At 32.6% G+C, this 20,296-nt stretch overlaps 2 protein-coding genes across 17 annotated transcripts in view; one reads left to right on the forward strand and one right to left on the reverse strand.

Moving 5' to 3' along the window:
- Positions 1-20,296, reverse strand: part of SUPT3H (SPT3 homolog, SAGA and STAGA complex component) — a 427,459-nt gene that overhangs the window by 376,723 nt on the left and 30,440 nt on the right. Inside the window, exon 3 of one of the 13 annotated variants that reach the window (XM_057554397.1) lies at positions 16,488-16,584. The exons of the other annotated variants lie outside the window; for them this stretch is intronic. Within the exon in view, the coding sequence (XP_057410380.1) occupies positions 16,488-16,504 (17 nt within the window). The 5' untranslated portion in view covers positions 16,505-16,584. The remainder of the gene's footprint in view (positions 1-16,487; positions 16,585-20,296) is intronic. 13 annotated transcript variants of the gene reach the window in all.
- The window catches only part of RUNX2 (RUNX family transcription factor 2), a 314,463-nt gene continuing 295,471 nt past the window's right edge, over positions 1,305-20,296 (forward strand). The window contains exons 1-2 of one of the 4 annotated variants that reach the window (XM_057554387.1): positions 1,305-1,442; positions 1,643-1,766. In XM_057554387.1, coding sequence (XP_057410370.1) covers positions 1,305-1,442; positions 1,643-1,766 — 262 coding nt within the window. The remainder of the gene's footprint in view (positions 1,443-1,642; positions 1,767-20,296) is intronic. The other 3 variants (XM_057554384.1, XM_057554385.1, XM_057554386.1) reach the window with 3 other exon arrangements.

A 20,296-nucleotide genomic window follows, 5' to 3' on the forward strand; every position in this document is an offset into this window, starting at 1 on the left:
CATAAATATGAAATTCTCTGCCTATGATATATAATCATCCTAATAAGAAAATGAGTTCTATACATACATGTCCAAAGGGGCAAAAAAGGAGATAGTTTCCCAAAGATGTTTCCAATTTTCTTCTGAATCAGAATTAGCAAATCGAGACGACTAACATACTCTGTGTGCATTATTCCTTACTACACACAGCATTTTGTAATTTATTTCAAAAGCTTCTATTATAAACAAAAAATACAGCTTCTGTTAACCCACTCCATTCTGAGCTTAGAAAAATCAATAACACTGAACAATCTAAGTTACAACATAAGAATTTTACTTTATATTTGTATAAGACTTGCTATCAAAGACTCTGTTAAAGTTAATATCCAAGTAAACTATACAAAGAGCATACAAAATGAGTATATTTCCTTGAAAAATAAAAATTATTACAAACATAAAGAAAACTAAGATTCATCCAATAAACTATGCTACAATTTTTGCTATTCATTTTTATAAGATACTCAAACTAGCCATGAGATAAAGGTAAACATAACACAAAAGATACTAATTATATTTAATCTTTATTGTAGGAGCCGGCACCTAATATTGATCATACATAAACTAGACAGACATGATTTAATATTTGTAAAGGAATCCCCAGACTAACACTTTCATGACAGCCAATTACAGTCAAGCCCAGCAAGCAGTTTGCAACCAGACCTTAAGAAAGGTAAACTTTTTTACAATGAGTTACAGATTCATGAGTTTAAGAAGACAAGAAAAAGAAAAACAGAAGGACTCCAATCACCCAGCAAATATGAAGCAGACCCCAGAATGTGATACAATCCAAAGATGTAAATTATTGTAAATCATCACTGTTGTTCAGGATTTCACACACAGCCTCTTGAGCCAATTTTGCTCACTTTTCCACAGACACAATAATGAACTAAATAAAAGGAGGAGGCACAAAAAGTAGGGGTGGGGGGATAGAAAGGAAAGCCCACAACAGCAGAGTTCTGCTCTACAAACGCTTAACCTTACAGGAGTTTGGGCTCCTTCAGCATTTGTATTCTATCCAAATCCTCATGAGTCACAAAAATTAAAAAGCTATATCCTTCTGGATGCCAGGAAGGGCCTTACCACAAGCCTTTTGTCAGAGAGAGAGAGAGAAAGAGAGCATGAGCAAGGGGGGAAAGCCACAGTGGTAGGCAGTCCCACTTGACTGTGAGTACTATGAGGTCACAAACCACATGATTCTGTCTCTCCAGTAATAGTGCTTGCAAAAAAAAGGAGTTTGAAAGCTTTTGCTTTTTTGGATTGTGTGAATGCTTCATTCGCCTCACAAACAACCACAGAACCACAAGTGCGGTGCAAACTTTCTCCAGGAGGACAGCAAGAAGTCTCTGGTTTTTAAATGGTTAATCTCCGCAGGTCACTACCAGCCACCGAGACCAACAGAGTCAGTGAGTGCTCTCTAACCACAGTCTATGCAGTAATAGTAGGTCCTTCCAATATTTGCTCATTCTCTTTTTGTTTTGTTTCCTTGCTTTTCACATGTTACCAGCTACATAATTTCTTGACAGAAAAAAATAAATATCAAGTCTATGTACTGCAGGCATACTGTAAAACTAAAACAAGGTTTGGGTATGGTTTGTGTTTTCAGTTTAAGGCTGCAAGCAGAATTTACAACAGAGGGTACAAGTTCTATCTGAAAATAAAAGGAGGGACTATGGCATCAAACAGCCTCTTCAGCACAGTGACACCATGTCAGCAAAACTTCTTTTGGGGTAAGTGTTATCATATTTTAAAATCCTATAAGAGATGAACCTGTTAAACATAAAGGTATGTTTCTCGGATAAACTTGCTAGCTTTGCCAGCTAACATTATATTAAAGATCATAATGATGCTATTTTGTTGCACTAAAAGTTGAAAAATGAAATTGCTGTACAAATTTGCTTTTGGCATCTGTAACTTATCTACTTCTCGGACTAATGACTTGAAATAGAAAAAATTAAATTATCTCACATTAGTCTAAATGTTTTCTAGAGCTATAGAAATGAGGTAGTTGAAACAGTAAAGGAAAGTTTAATATTCTCATTAACCTTCACTGCAATAAAATTAGAGACTAAATTAATCAAAGTATTGTGAAGTATTCACTCCGGCAGCTCCCAATATTTGAGCAAACTTTTAAAAGGAAGCAATTTTACAAAATAACAGACCACAGAATTATCTTGACATTATACTCTACTATGTAAAACAGAGAAATAAACCTGCAGTATAACTTACATTTTAACCAGCTCAACTACAAGAAATCTACTTATAATTTTAGACTGCATCGTAAGATATCTGCACAAGTTTGTTTCTAAACAACTTTACATAACTGGAGCATATATTCAACTGAAATAAAATTATGATAAGTATGTAATAGCCATTTTTAAAAGATCTTTATAGTTGCCCAGGATATCCAGGATATTATAAAGCTCACAGAAGTCGTCAAAAACTTACATGCAATCATAACTTTCTATACAATTTTAGTTTACATCTACACACTATTATCCATAAGTAGAAATTGTTATAAACATAGCAAACATTAAAACGTCTAGGATTCTTTTAATCATATTCTTTGACCTACCAAAATGAGTATCGTTTAGTCTCATAAAAAAGAAAACTCTGTAAGGATACTCTGCATGATTTAAAAGAGCCATACCAATTAAGTCATGCTGGACTTTAAAAGAAAACAGGCATAATATAGTATTAATATTTAATTTCAAGTTAGTGTTAATACACAAAAGTAAACTACTTCAACATTCATCAGCTAAGATGGTATTATAGTAAAATATCTTAACACTCACAAGATTTTCTTTATGCTGTCCAACATGTTCTACAAGGCAAGTTTATAAAATTTTCTTTTATCCTTTAAAATAAATCCTTTTGCTGTGTATACCTGTATTAACTTTGCTTTATAACTTACAACTAACGATTGGAGTTTCTTTTACTCCTCCTACTTCACACATTTTAACTGGCTACCAGAGGATCAGTCTTAGTTTCAGTCAAAGAGAAATAATTAAACCTGAAGGAGAAAAAAGGTTTCTCTTAAAAGGGTGAGGAAATATACTATGTATTTTACAAAAAAAATGTAAAATTGCTGTAGTGACTCCCTCAATAGTTCTAAGTGGGCCCCCTCAGTTATAACACATACAATACAGTAATCACAGATTATTTTTTTAATTTAATGGAAGGTAATAAGCATTACTGTAAAAATTTCTGCATTAAGGAAGCAGAACATACACAATTAGACTGCATTAACAACCCCTATTATAATTATAGCTCATACATGGAAACTTTTGCTGTTCCCACCCAAGAGAAGAGGGGAAAAAAATGCTTAAAACTATTGTTATATGGAGGGATAACTTGAAACAGCATCTCAAGCAGTTAAGTTACTCTTCACAATGTCACTCTATTTTTAAAAAAATAATAATTTTTCAAACCAGATTGGGAACACAAATTTCAAGGACTATTTCAGCATTAGATGTAAAGTTACTAATATAGTCACAAAGAATATGTTAAAATGTTCTTTATTCTGTCATATGAGGGAGTGTTACATTTCTGTGACATCCTTAGTAACTATTTCTACAGTAAAATTTTCAAAACTTGACCCAGTTTCAAAGAGGCATGATAATGAATTAAATAATCTTCTATCACATCACATATTTTTATACATCATAACTAAGTCTTCCTCTTCTGAAAAGTGGAATTTACCCTCTCCCACTCCCAAATAGTATTTGAGAGCCTGGATAGAGAACATAAGATGAACCCACTACATGGGACTAATTACAGGTGGGTGGTGGACATAATGTATAGGTTATCATCACACTACAAACATTTCCCCCTTCTGGAATCTATCTGAAGTCTGAAACCTCACTTCAGGCTTTAAATTCTTAAGTAATTGATTATCAAAACAACCTAATGAAATGTCAAAAGTATGTGCTCCAATTTTGTAAAATAGTTTTAAAAGTTCAGGCTCTTCTAGGTAAGGGACAAAAGCACACGCTGACCAACTGCCTCACCTCAAAATAATGAGTGAAAAGAGTGTGTGTGTGTGTGTGTGTGTGTGTGTGTGAATTTTCAATATGCACTACTCAAAATCTGTCCATTATTTATCATAAATGAAGTCTGTTAAAATGAATAGATGTAACTCATGGAGTATCTTACCATTAAGAACTTATTTACGAAAATATATCAGCTGACAGACTAAATTTCTACATAAAACCTTTGTAACTGACCGTAGTGCCCGACTGAACGTGATGTGTGAAGACTGATTTCCAAAACAATACTTGTGGTCCATATCAATGATAGTGATTTTATAGTTTCAAGATTTAACAGCGACAAAGTGTCACAACTTGCTTCTAAAATAAGAGAGCTAAATTCCAAAATCCAGGGAGATGATTTAAAAACAGCATACATAGAAGACCACTCCCATTAAAAGCTAACAATGTCGATGCAATTTCCAAAGACTCTTATTATGTATTATTTAACATTATAGTAAATAATCATAATTTTACATGAAAACTGGTAAAGATTTCACTTTTAAACATTAAAAATATTTTAGAATGTAGAAGATTTAAAACAAATCACAGAAAAATATCGTTAGTCTATATAAATCTCTTGATAGTCTCTAAATCACAAGAAAGCATGAAATATACATGGTTACATTATGATATACTTTAGTTATTTTAAAAGAAGAAAAAATTAATCTCTTCAATTACACCCTTCAAACTAATCACTGATAGTTTGACTTGTTTAAATCAGTCATGCTAAAGTTAAATTCAGTAAGATAGAAATGTTCCAGTTTGTTAAAAGAACACTGAAATATTTGACGGTTAAATAAACTGCAGAGGGGGGAAAAAACTAACTCATTGAAGGCACTAAGATTTTATCAAACACACAGAATTAATCTTTATTGAATAGAACCATTCACAAATCAAAACTCACTGTACTTCAGTACTTTTAAGCAGCGCTAATCAATTACAAACCTTTTCTAGTGCTTCAAAACTCATGTGCTTTCAATTTTATACACTGGTGGTCCTCAAGTACTGTATTGGGGCTGAGTTAAGACATTCTGTATCACAACTTTTTTTTTCAACAAATATTCATCTAGAGGGCTTTTTTTTTTCCTCTCAAGAGCTGCTCACATGAAAACTGTGGTAATATTTTTATACTGTACTTCTTTGTTGAAGCAAAAGGTTAGGGGTTACCTAAATACCTCAACTGTATATACGAAAAAGGGAAAAGGTAAGTATTCATATAAAAAAATCCAATGGGACTGGATTATTTATTTTTGCATTTCCTATGATTAATGATGCACCCATGCATACTCGAAAACTGATGGCAAAACAGGGTAACATCTCAAACTCCTCTCCAAAGCATACAAATACCAACCTTCCATGCTGTTCTAACCCCTGTTGCAAGATACTAAAATGTGACAACTCTAAGTCAATAGTGAGGTCATGCAAATCTCCTCAAAAGCATTCATTGCAAATGCAATTAATTACCTAACAAAAGTCTACAGAGATATTTTTACATAAGGGATTCACTGGAACAGTCTACCTCTACAGTGTGTCTCTGTAAAAATAATACACATATGGTCAAACAGACAAATACCCTCAATATGAAAGAATCCTTCCTACAAACAATAAACCTGTAAATGTGACAAAGCGTAACTATTTTTTCTAGTCATCTGCCATGCAAGATTTATTAGTAAATGGGTGCTAACAAAACCAATGCTAATTTAAGCAGTCTTCCCACTAGGTTACCCAAATGCACTACCTTTTTCTCCTATACCAATGAATTCCACTGAAGATAAAACTTCATCCAAAAAAAAAAACCTGTCATCAGCTTCCCATAATAAGGATAACAATAAACTCCATATTCAGTATTTTCTAAAGAGCAAAATATTCTAAGCTGTCTAAAGTATATGGAAATTCTTCATGAAATAGGAAATATTTAATGTTTTAAAACAAATCTTTAGGAAAGGAAGTCTCACATAATGAAAATATACACCTTGATACAATCTACTGCCATTTCAAAGTTTATGGAATTCAGTGGATATGTATTTTGATTAATGTATTACAATTCAAAAAAATAATGGGGAAATTCTATACCTTATTCAAAGGGAGTTTACTTACAATTTTAACCACAGTTGACCACAAGCTTTTGTCCATTTAACAGCAAGCACACATACATTCCCACATAATTTTTTAAAGATCTGTATAGCAACTGAGATTAAATGCTCTTTTATTACATTGTATACAAAATCTTCATCTCATGTTGAATTCTTAGGAATTTCTCCCCTTTGTATTATTTACTAAGGATGTAGGATTCAACTTTGGACAGTGCTGAATGTAAGCAATACCAAATCAATCATTTCGGGTGTGTATTGTTGTTGTTGAACAGGATGTTAACTCTAAAGCATATTTTTTCATAAATATGCTGTCTTATACGAATAAAAACCTCATCATTCACCATTATATGTTAAGATAATTCCCAAATAAAATGAGCTGTAGAATTGAGTCCAGATAAGCATTTAATACTTGCAGTGAAAAAAAAATTCATTATTGATACACCTCCTATAAGTACTCTTTATTCTTGTTAATACTCATAAATCCAACATCCAATATGTAGTCCAGGACTAAAAATCATACCGAGTGTGATTTTGCCTCTAATTAAGTGATTTTCAATTTTTAAATCAACTGCCCACAAAACAAGGAATTCTGCACCATATAGACATATATTAAGTGAATGCAATTTTAATGATGTTTAAGATATTTTAAAATTATTATATTGATGTCAGAAAATTTACCAAGTTACATTATTCTCAGACATGTATTTAAGATTATGGTGGCAATTAGTTTAAAGACTGTTATCTGCACTACTTCTACTGCCATCCCTTAAGAAATTATACATAAGAGTTACATTAGAGAAGTGAGACTCTAACAAGGTACACCCAAGTATCCTGTGCAAGGCCAATAATTTTTACCACAAAATCAAATAAATTAATTTTATTTTATACTTTTCAGTCTTTATATCAATGGTGTCTACTGAAATCATTATACCCTCAACTATAAAAATATATTTACATAAAAGACTTAGCTAAAAACTCAAACATTTAAATACACATTTTCAGGTTCACGAAAATCATATGAACCATGAATGTGCCAGACTTTGTTTATACATTCCTTATTGTTAGATATTCCTTGTAGTCAGGTATCTTACAACTAAATCCGTTTTGTGGTTCAGTTAAAAGCAAACCCCCCCCAAAAAAAGGGAAATACAGGAAAAATGCTAGCCAAATCACAATAACAATCAGTAAGGTTCTAAGGCATGTATATGCAGTCTTTCTTTGAAAAAATTCGAATAATGAAGTTGCGGTATTCCACAGAACTTTCTATGGACATGGACATATTTTTATACAGAAGCTAAATATTTGCCACGTAAATACAACTTCAATTTCTTTCAATTATGAAAATTTTAATATGCAGTATATGAATTTACCTGTGCATATGAATGCATACACACAAGTGACTAGAGAAACTTGGGATAATAACTGTAAACCAGGAAGAAAACAATTGTAAATTAGTTAACTGAGGCATCGTTTGCAGTTCTATTGGAAAGATAATCAATTACTTTTTGCATGTATACTAACAGAGAAATGTTAATCTGTAAAACCAACAACAGAGATTAGGCATCTGTTAGGGTATACAAGATTAAAATAATCAAAAACTGTACTTGTAAAACACAAGGACATTATTTTCCAGTTATAAACTTAAATTAAAAACTGGTATCAGTTAAACAAATTATTACAGTTCACAAGGGAAAATACAAATGTAATTAATCTGCTAACAGATACCTATTTACATACATTATCTCAAAGAACAACTCTGGCTTGAAGCTAAACAGGTATATTTTCTGTATATTTACTCATTGCCCATATAACCTAGGTAAACAAGTTAAATTAGGCATTGTGATTTTTAATTTGGTTATTTCATTTTGATAGTAATAATTATAATTAATTTTATTTTTAAATTTTTCTACTGAAGTTCCCAATTTAAACTTCAAATTTCCAGATAATCTTTAAGTGGAAAGGTATCATCATTTCTACCAAATGATTAAGAATTACTTAAATGGATCTAAACAAAGTGAATTCACTATGAACCTGAAAAGAAAAAAGTGCTGTATTTTACAATTAATATTTATCTCATTGGTTTTACAGTAGTAGTGTAATTTGATGCCAGAATTAGACACAAGAGTATGCAAAAGTTACAGGGTACGTGTTCCCTTTAATCAATAATAACTTTATTATAAGTTTTGTAAACACACCTTAAAGAAAACCTATTTTTTGAAGAAAAGTGAATTCTCACTTTGTTTTATAAACTTCTGTCAGATTACAGAAATCTGCAATATTATACTACCACAGAAAGAAAACTTCTTTATGCTAATAGTCTACATTATTATCAATCACTGTGTTTTCCATAAAATGTATAAATGTAAAAATATACAGGCATTTCATACTAAGGACCTTAGCACCCGATTCAAAAATATTAAGACACTATAAGAAGATATCTATGAGAAAACTTCCATCAAGACAGTACCATCCTAATATCAGGCAAGATAACTGGTTACAAAAGGTAATCTAGCAAGATTAATTTTTAACTTCTCATGAAACTTGTAAAGCTTTTAGGTAATTCGTCTTTTGACAAAATGCAGAAAAAACCGCTACTGCTCTTACAGAGTTCAAAACAAAAACTAAAATATTTAAGAAGATAATCCATAAAACAGATATACTTAGTTACAAAGACAATGTACTACAGTATGTTCGTAAAGCAATATAAACGTGAAAGTCAATGTAATCCAAACCTTTGATCATTAATCCAACCTTCTCTTCATAGTAGAAACTCCTCTTTTTCATATTATTAAAACTCCAGTGTTAAACAGAATTCTTTACATTCCCTCAGTTGTTAAAACTAAACACACATAATATATTCTATTTTAGGAGGAAAATATAACATTTTTAAAACTTTCTACCACAAGTATCCAATTTATTTTAAAAATACTATTATCTAAGCTAGATCAAGACAATCGGTATTGTCAGAACATCACTCTTGATTTAGTAATAAAGATTTAACAATATATTTCCCATATACTATGTATAAGCAAATTGCAGAATATTTTAGTGCACCAACAGGACCAAAGAAAACACATACGGAGATTTATTTTTAATCATCATTCACAAGTATCTAGAAAGAAAATTGAGACATATGCTGATTTTTAGCTTATTTTTATTTTTATAAATGTTCTCACTTTTCAATGTAATGATAAATCGGAATATATCAAGAGATACTATAACTATTTTTTAAGAGAGCAAAATATTTGGCTTAAATTGCTACATTATTTCATTATTAAATGGTTAAACCATTCTATATATGTTTATATGTGTAAAAGTCATTTTTACTCAGACATGTTCAAACTATTTTCTTGGCTATGAAATGAAATCATGTGCTCCAACAAATAACATAGTATTTTTGATAAAGTATTTATGTACAGAGTAAATATATATTACATGTACAAAGTGATAAGCGATTTTCTATAATGAAACTAATATATGTAACTCAAATTCTCCACTTTGATTTAAACCTTATTCAGCCAAATACATGGTCAATTCATTGTGTTTCCATGATCAAAAAACATCTAATACCCTGAATGCTGTTTTAAAGGAAACTTTAAGAAAAATTATCTTATTATTGTAAGCTGACAGAAAGGAATTTTTTGAAAAGTAGCTGTGAAAAGTGTGTGATCTGAAAACTTACATATGAACTTAAAACTTACATACTCAAACATATGAAATGAACAAGAAAACAGCAAACAAATGGCATAAAATAAAACTCTACCTAGCAACAATACCACACTAAGAAGTCAACCCTGAGCATAGGAGAAACACATACGCTTTTTTAAATAAACGTTCAAGTGCAAACTTGCATTTGAACATTTTGAACAGATAACATTCCAGTGATTACAGAATTTTCTTCTAAATTGGCAAGACTAAAAAGAATCACATCTAATTCCTAATTTTGCAATTATAATGTCTGATACTTTCTTTAATCATAAGACTACCATTTATTCTAAACTGGCTGGAAAGGCTTGCCCATTGCATTTTTCCTGTACGTACCTCTTCCTTATCAATTATGGTGTATCTTCAGCATTCGGAGAAGAGAAAAAAAAAGCTTCGAACTTTAACAAAGTTTAAAACATATCATTAAACCAATATTCACAGGCTACTGTAAAAATATTCATTTCTAGAAGGCCAGAAAATCTTGCTTTTTTTAAGCTGACGCATCTACACATAGAAAGCAACTTTTAGTAAGTTCTTTTGCTACGCCATAATGATCTGCTCCAAAAACTCAGGGGTACCTAAAACAACGGGCTACCTGTTCTAGCCATGCTTAGGAATGTGTCCAAATCATTTTTATTGATTTAACCTTTATAGGAATGCTACATATCCTCAGAGCAAAACATTTTGAATGTATTTATAATATGATACACTTCTGAGAAACCATGAAAAAGAAAGCTAAAAACAAATCTAGATACTCCTCCACTCTTGGTTGTTATGGGTTTACTTTTGTTTACTTTAAACACTATCAACAGACCTAAATATTAAATAATTTTATTTAGGAAAACTTACTTTGGCACCACTGGAAGTAGAAATTAAAAATTTATTTTGGAAAAATAAAAGTGCATTTAAATAAATTCTAACTTTAAGAAATAAAATGCCTGACTTGACAATGATGTCACATCTACAAATTTTAACAGATTCTAAATACTCCTTTTATACTCTAGTTACACATTAATCATGGAACCTACAAACATATCAAACTTAAAGAATTTAGTCCTTATTGAATAAACTAGGTTGTACTGTAGTTTACATTCTGAGAGTTTACAGAGAAAGTTCTGTGTTGCCTATCTCTCTAGCTTTCTGCAAGTGGTACTTTATTAATGGCTTCGGCAGCTAATGCCTGCATTAGTTATGTTTGCCAAATAATAATTCACAATATTATGCTTCCTCACATTATGGTTCATCATTCGTTAACTTGAACCTCACCTCTAAAGAAGTTATACTTTCACTGCAAACTGTTCTCTTAAAAAGGCAAACAAGTTTTGAGCATTTCCAGATGTGGCACTCAAAAAAAAAAGAAAAATCATAGGCAAATTCTCAAAGAATTCTAAAATTATTAATAAAAATATGGTAAAACTGGAGTTACCACTTATTGCTTCAATGATCATCCATAAGTTTAAGAGCTGAATGTACTATTTATCAAATTAAGAAACTTATGATAGAGCACTAATGATTTCATATAGCTGCCAGTAGATAAAACAAGCACATTTCAGTGTGAGACAAGATTCTACTGAACTGGAATTTCTGACACTCTGACAATTACTGAACATGCAAGAATAAAATCATAATATTACCTTTTTCAAATAGTTAACCTATTTTTTTCTGGGTAATATAAATTTGGGTTCGGCTACATTATTTTCATCGTCATTCTTTTTTATGAAACATACAAGCATGCATAAGATTATGCTAAACTAAAATTAAAATAATTTATATGCAGCCTACTTCTCTGGAGCAAGGCTGGAAGAAGAGTGAGGCAAGCAAGCAGGCGCCTATGGTTCAAAATGTAAGGAAATCCTCAGGCACAGCCCTGACAGTGAGTGCCTCCTTAAATGCTGTGCCCTGGACACTCTGCTTGCCTCACTCTAGGCCCAGGTTCTCCTCTGGAGGCACATTAGCGTAAAGCATTTCATGAGATATATTCTAAGCAAGGTATCATAAACAGAAATATGATAATTTAAAAGTAAGTTTCTATCTTTATATGATTTATATTTTTCTAAAAAAAGAAAAAAGGAACCACTCCAACTTAAATGTAAATATTTTTTAAATAATCATTGTATATTATAATGAGTAGTTAAGAGTTCTGAGACTGTACAAATTTTCTTTAAAGGAGACTTATATTTCCCATAAATATCTTTCAAAGTAAACTAAGTTGCCTTATTGTTTTTAAAAAAAAAGAATTGAGTATGTTCCATTATAGGGTTCACAGAGCTACACTTGAGTTGTTGTAGCCCAGTGACATCAAGATCTGACTGATCAACAGAATCACTTGAGGAATAGGTCTTGGGGAGGGGAAAGGAGAAGAGGCGGTCTTGGGAATTTTTTTAAGCAAAGCTCTCCAGGTAAATCAGCCAAGTTTGAGAGCCAATAGTCAACTTATAATAAGCTTATTAAGACAAGTTATACATATTAATTATATAAATTTCCAAACTGTCTCCTCCCTAAACATTTATAAAGCTTGTTCACAAAATAGAAACCATTAAAATTTCAGTTTGTTACTTTACTTCCCCTTCTTCAAGTAGAGGTTAGTCAATGGTGATGTGTCCAACAACTAATATTAATAAGGAAAATAAAATCAGAAGCATAGACAATTCAATGAGATGAATAGAGCCGCCCAAATTAATATTTTTATTTTATGTTTAAGTAGCTATTCTAAGTATATCATCTCAATCTATTCTACTAACCTAGTATTTTAAACTTTAAATTCACTTAATTAAGTTCACAGTAACATATCTTAAGAAAATATATGTGCCTAAAATACCTTGAAACTGTACTTTGTTTTTATGTTAGCTTTTCTTTCTTGACTGTTTATTGTGCCAGGCACTACACTAAACCCTTTATAAACATTATTTCCTTTAATTCTCACAACTCTCTTATATGAGATGGGAATTATAATTATTTACAGATGAGGAAACTGAAAATGAGGTAATAAAATCTGCCCAAGGTCACACAGTTAAAGAGCTGGGATTCAAACCCAAGCCTTCTCACTCTTAATTACTACCTTATAGTGTTAAACCTAACCTTAAAGAAGTTACTTCCTAATCCCCAATTTCATCTGTAAAGGTATTAGTTCTCAGAAACATAATTAGTTTTATTAAACTGACAAAATACAAAAAAAGAGAATCTTTGCATCTCCAAAGACTCCCAAAGTATGACTTTTAGTAATACTGATCAGTGAGAATCAAAAAGATTAAGAAAAAATGAAACAAGAAGATACCAAGGGATAAGATTTGGGTCAGGTTTAATCAGAAAATGAAAGTTCCAAGGAAATAAATAATTCTTAACCAATCATTATAATCAATAATCTTATTTAATGTCCACACCACACAGTATATACTTAACATGAGATGAAAATACCATTTTAGGAGTTAAAAATTAAGCTCTTAAATTGAACATAAGGAATTTATAATCCTCCTTATTTATAAAATTAAAACAATAATCATTTCAATCACAGGCTTTGGTGTCAGTCAGATCTGGAGTCAAATCCTAGTTCCTGTAATTATCCACAATATTCCCTTTACCACGGTCTCACTGTCCTACCTAAAATTTAAAGCCTATATGCACACACTTATGCTAAGTAACCGAGACAACTTTAATTTCTAAATATTAATTTCTAAATATACTTTCCTAAATTCTTATTCACTTAAATCTTTGATGTTCTCAAAGATCCATGGATAAGGGTACATTTTTCTTTACCTACCGAAGAGATTATATACATGATTTTAGGAAGTATATCTTTTGACATGCACTGTTCATCCTAATTTCATCCACAACCATTTCTCCATTATTATTCAAAACAAAAAAATCTTAGAAAAGCCACAAAAGAGCTCTAGATGCTTTTTTTTTTCTGGCAGAGGGTAGGATTAAAGCTGTGAGATTACATTTCTCAATCTACATGGATCCACTGAGAGAAGATGCACTGACCAGAAGCCATAGGTGATGATAAGTAGATGAGACATTTTTGCAAAGAATAAAGAACTGAGGAGAAGAGAAAACTGTTTGAGCATCTACAAACATCAACAGACTTCTCCAGTCATTCTGCACCCATACTTAATTTGGTACGTAAAGTTTTAATGATCAAACCAACAACCTGAGAAAGCCTAAACAAGGTAGAGTTATTTATTAAAATTAAATAAACACACATGCAAGTATAAAACCACAGATACTACATTTTAGAAAAGGAAACATGCAAACCGGTGCCCTATCTGGTAATGGAGGCAAGAAGTTAAAAAAAATTTTTGGTTAGAAATAAACGCTAATAGGGTCAGATACTTCACTGGCTTTAAACTCCATAAGTATTCACACTGATTTCATCAAAGTCACTAAAAAGATGTGAGAAAAGAAAGACTAAAGGTTTTGTGTGCAGCCAAAATAGTCAACCAATGAAGCAGAGAATGAATTTAAGAATTATATGGTGATTTAGTCATCATTAACTAGTAGAAAAAAAATCTAGCCTGAATGTGAAAAACACAAGCAAGTTACAAAGATAATACAAAGAAATAGCAGAATTTGGCAGCAATTACTGGGAGAGACGAAGAATAAGGAAAATTTGATTGCAGCCTAGCAGAGAATGGTGAGGTTGCCAATGATTAAGAGAAAAACAGGAAAGGGTAAAGTAGAGTTTTGTTATGTCATTATTAAAGTTGTGCTTAGTGGGAAAAAATAGGTGTACACAACACAATTTTAATTTTTAAAAAATTATACAGGGGTATGCATGTGTATCAGAAAAACTCAAAACAGTGGCAATCATTATGTTTAGATAATTCAGAAGAATTATGAAAAACTTTTTTTATACTTGCCAATATTTTTCCACTAAAGAATGAATAAATTCTATAATTTTTAAAATTTAGTTGACAGTATGCTTTCATGTTTAAAAAGCTTATTTTTCCTGAACCCATACAACAAATTTGGTACTGGAAACAATGTTGGGTTGTTTTTTTTCCCCCCATGCATGAAATAGAGTAAATTCCCACAATTAGAAACTATTTTTAAGTGTGAAAATCAGTTTCACAAAAACCACAGAATCTCATGGAAATATGACAGACCTAGGAAGGGTTTTGGTGTCTTTTAAGTTGAAATCCCAGTCACACCAATTACAAACCGTGAGCAAGCTACTTAAGCTCCCTGTGTCTCAATTTCTTCATCCATAAAAATATTACCACCTACCTTGAATGTTTTCTGTGAAAAGTAAGATAACACGTGTAAAGCACCCATACCCAGTCAGAAAAAAATCACTGCAGTTATTACACATAATCAACTTTCCAATTCTTAAATCCTCTTAAAAGACTAAATGTGACTACTCAGAATGTGGTCCACAGACCAGCAGCAACGGCATCACCTGAAAGTTTGTATAAAAATGTACAACCTCAGGCTCCACCCCAAACTTTCTGAATCAGAATCTGTATTTTCACAAGATCCCCGGGAAAAACAAAATTTGAGAAGCCCTGTTCCAAATAACACTCAATTAAGGAGTTACCAGCTCCCTGAACTTTTTCCACTCCATCTCTGTCCCCGAGTTCTTTCTGATGCTGAGTGAAGAGTACCTCGTGGTTTACTCTTAATTCCTAATTCTGAGAGACTTGCAGCAAACCGATGGAAAGTCTAATCTACTTCCACTTCCAAAACATACTTTTCAAACCTAAAGAGAACTCTCATGTTCACCCCTCAATTAATCCACCGAGCAGGTCCTGTGGTACATAACTCTCTCTTGTGAAACAATGTCTTTAAGAATTCAATAAATTCAAATTTTTAAAAAATTTGATAATTACACTTTAAAAATGATTAAGCTGCACAACTGTATTAACTAGGTACCAGGCTATATTTACCCATGTTGTCCACGAAGTCTCAACGCAAACTTCTCAATTCCTTACTGAAAGTTAAAAACACTCTATCTGGCCCATGTTCCTGAGATGGCTACCCAGTATCCCTGACAGCACAGAGCTTGTGAGGCATGGCTACTGCTGAGTACAACCTTTCGGCTTCTAGTACTCACCTTCTAGGTGGCTCACAAATCATGTCTTTAAGAACCTATTCTAGAATCTCAGAGGCCTCAAGCCAAGAGGTATTCAGACTTTGATTCTGAAAACTAATTCCTCTCTGATATTTTATACTATTTACTGTTAAGTATTTTACAATTGCAGGTGCCCAGTCTTGTCTTTTTTCCATTCCATGACAACTAACTGAATGAAACAGGAAACACAGAAGACAACTGTATATATGAAAAATTGTCAGACAAAACAGCAATTCAAATTTCCTAACTTAGAGTAATAAAAAGTGGCATGAAGTAGTATCACAAAGAAAAAGAACGTCTACTAGATTCAGCAGTACACTAATATGATTTAGACTATTACAGAGCTCCTAGAAGTTGATCTCCTCTGAAGGATTTCTTAGACTGCTTTGAACAGAACTTTCAACTTTCTTTTATTTCTTGTACAGTTGAGAACTCCCTCACTTACTCAGCCTAAATTTCCCCTTACCTATATACTTATTCTTGCTCTCTACCCTTATAAAGGACATACCCTTAGTTGCCCCTTCAGGTACTGCCTTCTTCTTTCCGTTCTCCTACCTGAACTTTCTTTTCATTCATGACCACATGAGCACGGCCTTAGATTCCAAACTTCCAGGGAAGGGTCCATATGTGTAGGTTTCCCTTTGAAAATTACCTAGAATAGTAAAATTTAGGATGGGCACACCTATAATGATTAAAAGCCCACAGAAAGGCTTACCACAAATTTAAAATTCATTAAAAATTAAGAACAGATAAAAGCATGTCAACTTTTTGGGTACGGAAGTTGTGTATGAATCAGCATTTTACTCTTGGCTAGGAAGACTTAGAGAAAAAGAAACCTGAATATGAAAGGTGAATTGGCCTTAAAGACAACAAAAGGAATATACTTAGTGGATGGAGAAAGGAAGCTCATTTAAGAAATAAAGAATGTGATGAGTTAGACAAGGGAGACAATAAAACAAGCGGAAGTTGAGAATTTTTAAATCTGATGTGTAAGGGACTATTTATAAGCAGCGTGGTTTAGTAGTTGCTATATACTATTCTCTAAAGCAGGCTTCACTCTTATGAGTCTAGAAATGTCTCCATTGAACCTAATTGAATCAAAATCAAACAAACTGATTTATGCTAACAAAAGGGCTGTATATTAAAATGTTCCTCATGACCAGTATCTGCTGGCTCAGCACATCTGAATATCTAATAGGTAGCCCTACAAAGGAAACAAACTTAAAAAGACAAAGTATGATAGCCAGCCAGGATATCAGAAAGTCAAAGTGAAAGATTAATTATAGTCACAGGACATAGTCTTAATAAATTATTCCTTTTGATTTCTTTACATGGTTTAGTTTTCTTGTTTTTTTCCAAGCTTCCCACCTCATCCCAACTTTTTTAGTATGATAGGATTTTTAAAGGACTAAGCTGCAAGTCAGAGAATTAAGGTCTAGTTACAGAGTTACAATGATATAAGACAAAACAGTTTTTCTGAGCTTCAGTTTCATCGCTTACCAGTATTGAACTATATAAAACTCTCTATGGCTTTCCAAATTCTCTGTCTCTGCCATACTTATTACATTCAGGATAGAAGATTATTTCTAATAGTACTTCCTGGCTAGCAGAAGGCCATCCATAGCAGATATCATGGTAGAAGGCATTTTTTTCCCACTGAGACCCTCCATAACCACAATCCTTCTCAATTCTGGTCTTCAGGGAGCCACTAATAAACAATAGGAATTTGCAGAAGTTTTTTACCATTACATGCCTGAGGGTTTATCCTTCCATTTAAAATTCAGTTTCTTCTTCCTGACTTTCATCTAACCATGCTCATTTCTACTGAATCCTGACATCAATCTTTTATTTTGAGTTTTTGCTTCTGCAGCCCTAGATGCATGTTTTAAGGAGGCATTAGCAGGGCAGTGATTAGAAGCAGAAAGGTAATGAAAAAGATAGATAGATGGAAGAACTTCATTCTAGAGCCCTTTTACTTTCCTGCATGGCTTTTAGAAAAATAACCACTTCCTCATGCCTTAGTTTCCCCATCTGTGAAATAGGAGGAAAAATCCACCTACCTGCCCTGCCTTGCATGGATGTTTTGAGATTTAAATGAGATAAAATACGTCAAAGCTCAAAAAAAATCTCATGTATATCATATGAAGTCATTACAATTTAGTACTGTTAAAAAAAAAAAAAAAGTTCAAACTTGAATATGCCAAAAAAAAAAAATGCTTGTGCCTTTAAATGGCAATAGAGGATATGGGCCGGCCAGTTTTTTACCAAAGAATAAAACTTTAAAATTTTCAGCAAACCAAGCAGTTTTGAAGACTAAACTTTGTGATACAATATTCATTAAAAATTATCTCAGAGTTACTTTGTCTATACATTCCTCTAGCTCAGTGGGTCTCCTCTTTTTTATAATGTAACCCATCAATAAACTATACATGTAATGACCACCACTGTACATTTGTTTATAAATTATATATATATATATGTTACCTTTCTAACACATTATTTACCTTATAAATTATTCATGAAAACAGAAAATTTAAGGCATGAAAAAATATATAAATAGAAGTATTAATATTTTTTCCCTGAACTCTACTTTGACACCACTGCTATAAGCCAGTGGTTTCAAACTTTTTTAAGCTATGGAACTCTCTGTTCCAACACCAAATTTTAAAATGCAAAGCAAATCTATAAAACAAATAAAGGCAGAGCTGCTCTGATTAAAGTGGGAAAAAGGGAACCAGAACCTGGAGGTCCGTGATGAAACACCTACGGTTCCAGAAAGCACAACTTGAAACAACTAATCTTGAGATCAGACTTTCCATTAACCTCTTTAAAAATAAATAAATGTGGAGACATGGATGGATCTAGAGACTGTCATACAGAGTGAAGTAAGTCAGAAAGAGAAAAACAAATATCGTATATTAACGCATATATGTGGAACCTAGAAAAATGGTACAGATGAACCGGTTTGCAGGGCAGAAATAGAGACACAGATGCAGAGAACAAACGTATGGACACCAAGGGGGGAAAGCGGCAGGGGTGGGGGGGTGGGGGGGTGATGAATTGGGAGACTGGGATTGACATGTATACACTGATGTGTATAAAATGGATGACTAATAAGAATCTGCTGTATAAAAAAATAAATAAAATAAAGTTCAAAAATTCAAAAAAAAAGTACAAAAAATAAATAAATAAATAAATAAATGTGCTTTTACTCAATAGTGCTGTTTCTTTAGCTGGAAGTCAAAGATGTTATAAGAATCAGCTGAATACTCAGGACAATATTTACTGCCGATACACAGTTAAGGATACTGTTGACTATATAATAAAGTGTCCTTCTGCAGGCTTCCAGGGAAGAAAATTTTCTCAGGCCTCAGTACCAATAAATGTTAAACTCCTAATAATTATGTGTTATATCATGGACTGTGAATCTAGTTTCTTTTGAGACAGTATTGTATACAATGTTATCTTTCCTATATTCTAGGAAGCTTAACAGTAAAACTTTTGTCCCAACTCAGCAATCAGAGAGGGACTTTATTATATGCATCTCAGTGCATTTTTACCACCTGTATTAATTTTGCACCTCCACTCCTTTTAGGTTTAATTTTGATTCTCATTTTTTCTGTCCTATTCTATTATAAACAATTATGACAAACTCCTCAAGTCTTTTTGGAATCAGTTAAGACACAAATGATAAAACTCAACACTCAAACTTGCCACTTGGCACCATCAGTTGCCCATTCCCTCCAGGAGGGAAACGTCGGAATTAGCTTTGGTAACTAATGCACTAATTCCATGAGGCCCCAATACCTAACAATCTAGCCTCTGCTTTATCACTTATAATCATTTCCTATTCTTCATTCCCACTGCCATTACCACTCACCTCGACTATTATAGTACAACAGGTCTTCCCACAGCCAATCCATTTTACATGCTGCTTACAATCAATCTTTCTTAATCAGTATCACCACATATCACACCTTTATCTTTTCAAACACCTATTAAAGGTTTCCCACTACCTACAGAAAAGACTACACTCCTTAGTCTGGCATTCAAAGCTTGCCACATTCTGATACCAATCAACAGTTTTGTCTGTTTTTTCCTACAATCAAGTTTCTCTCTGGACACATTAAACTTTCTGTCGCATATGCCTCATCTCTGCCTCTGGGTCTTGGATCATGCCGTTTCCCTTACTTGCAGTGTCCCCTACCTATCCTCACTGCCACACTACCTCCAGATTTCTACAATGCCAAATGTTAGCCATCCTTGAAGACAGAGCTCAAATGGCATTATTTTAACAAGCTTTCAAACTCCAAATTGAAAATCCCATTAACCTACCTCTGTATTCCAAAACCAGTATATCTAAT

Source organism: Balaenoptera acutorostrata, chromosome 10, assembly GCF_949987535.1.
Source record: "Balaenoptera acutorostrata chromosome 10, mBalAcu1.1, whole genome shotgun sequence".
NCBI lineage: Eukaryota > Metazoa > Chordata > Mammalia > Artiodactyla > Balaenopteridae > Balaenoptera > Balaenoptera acutorostrata.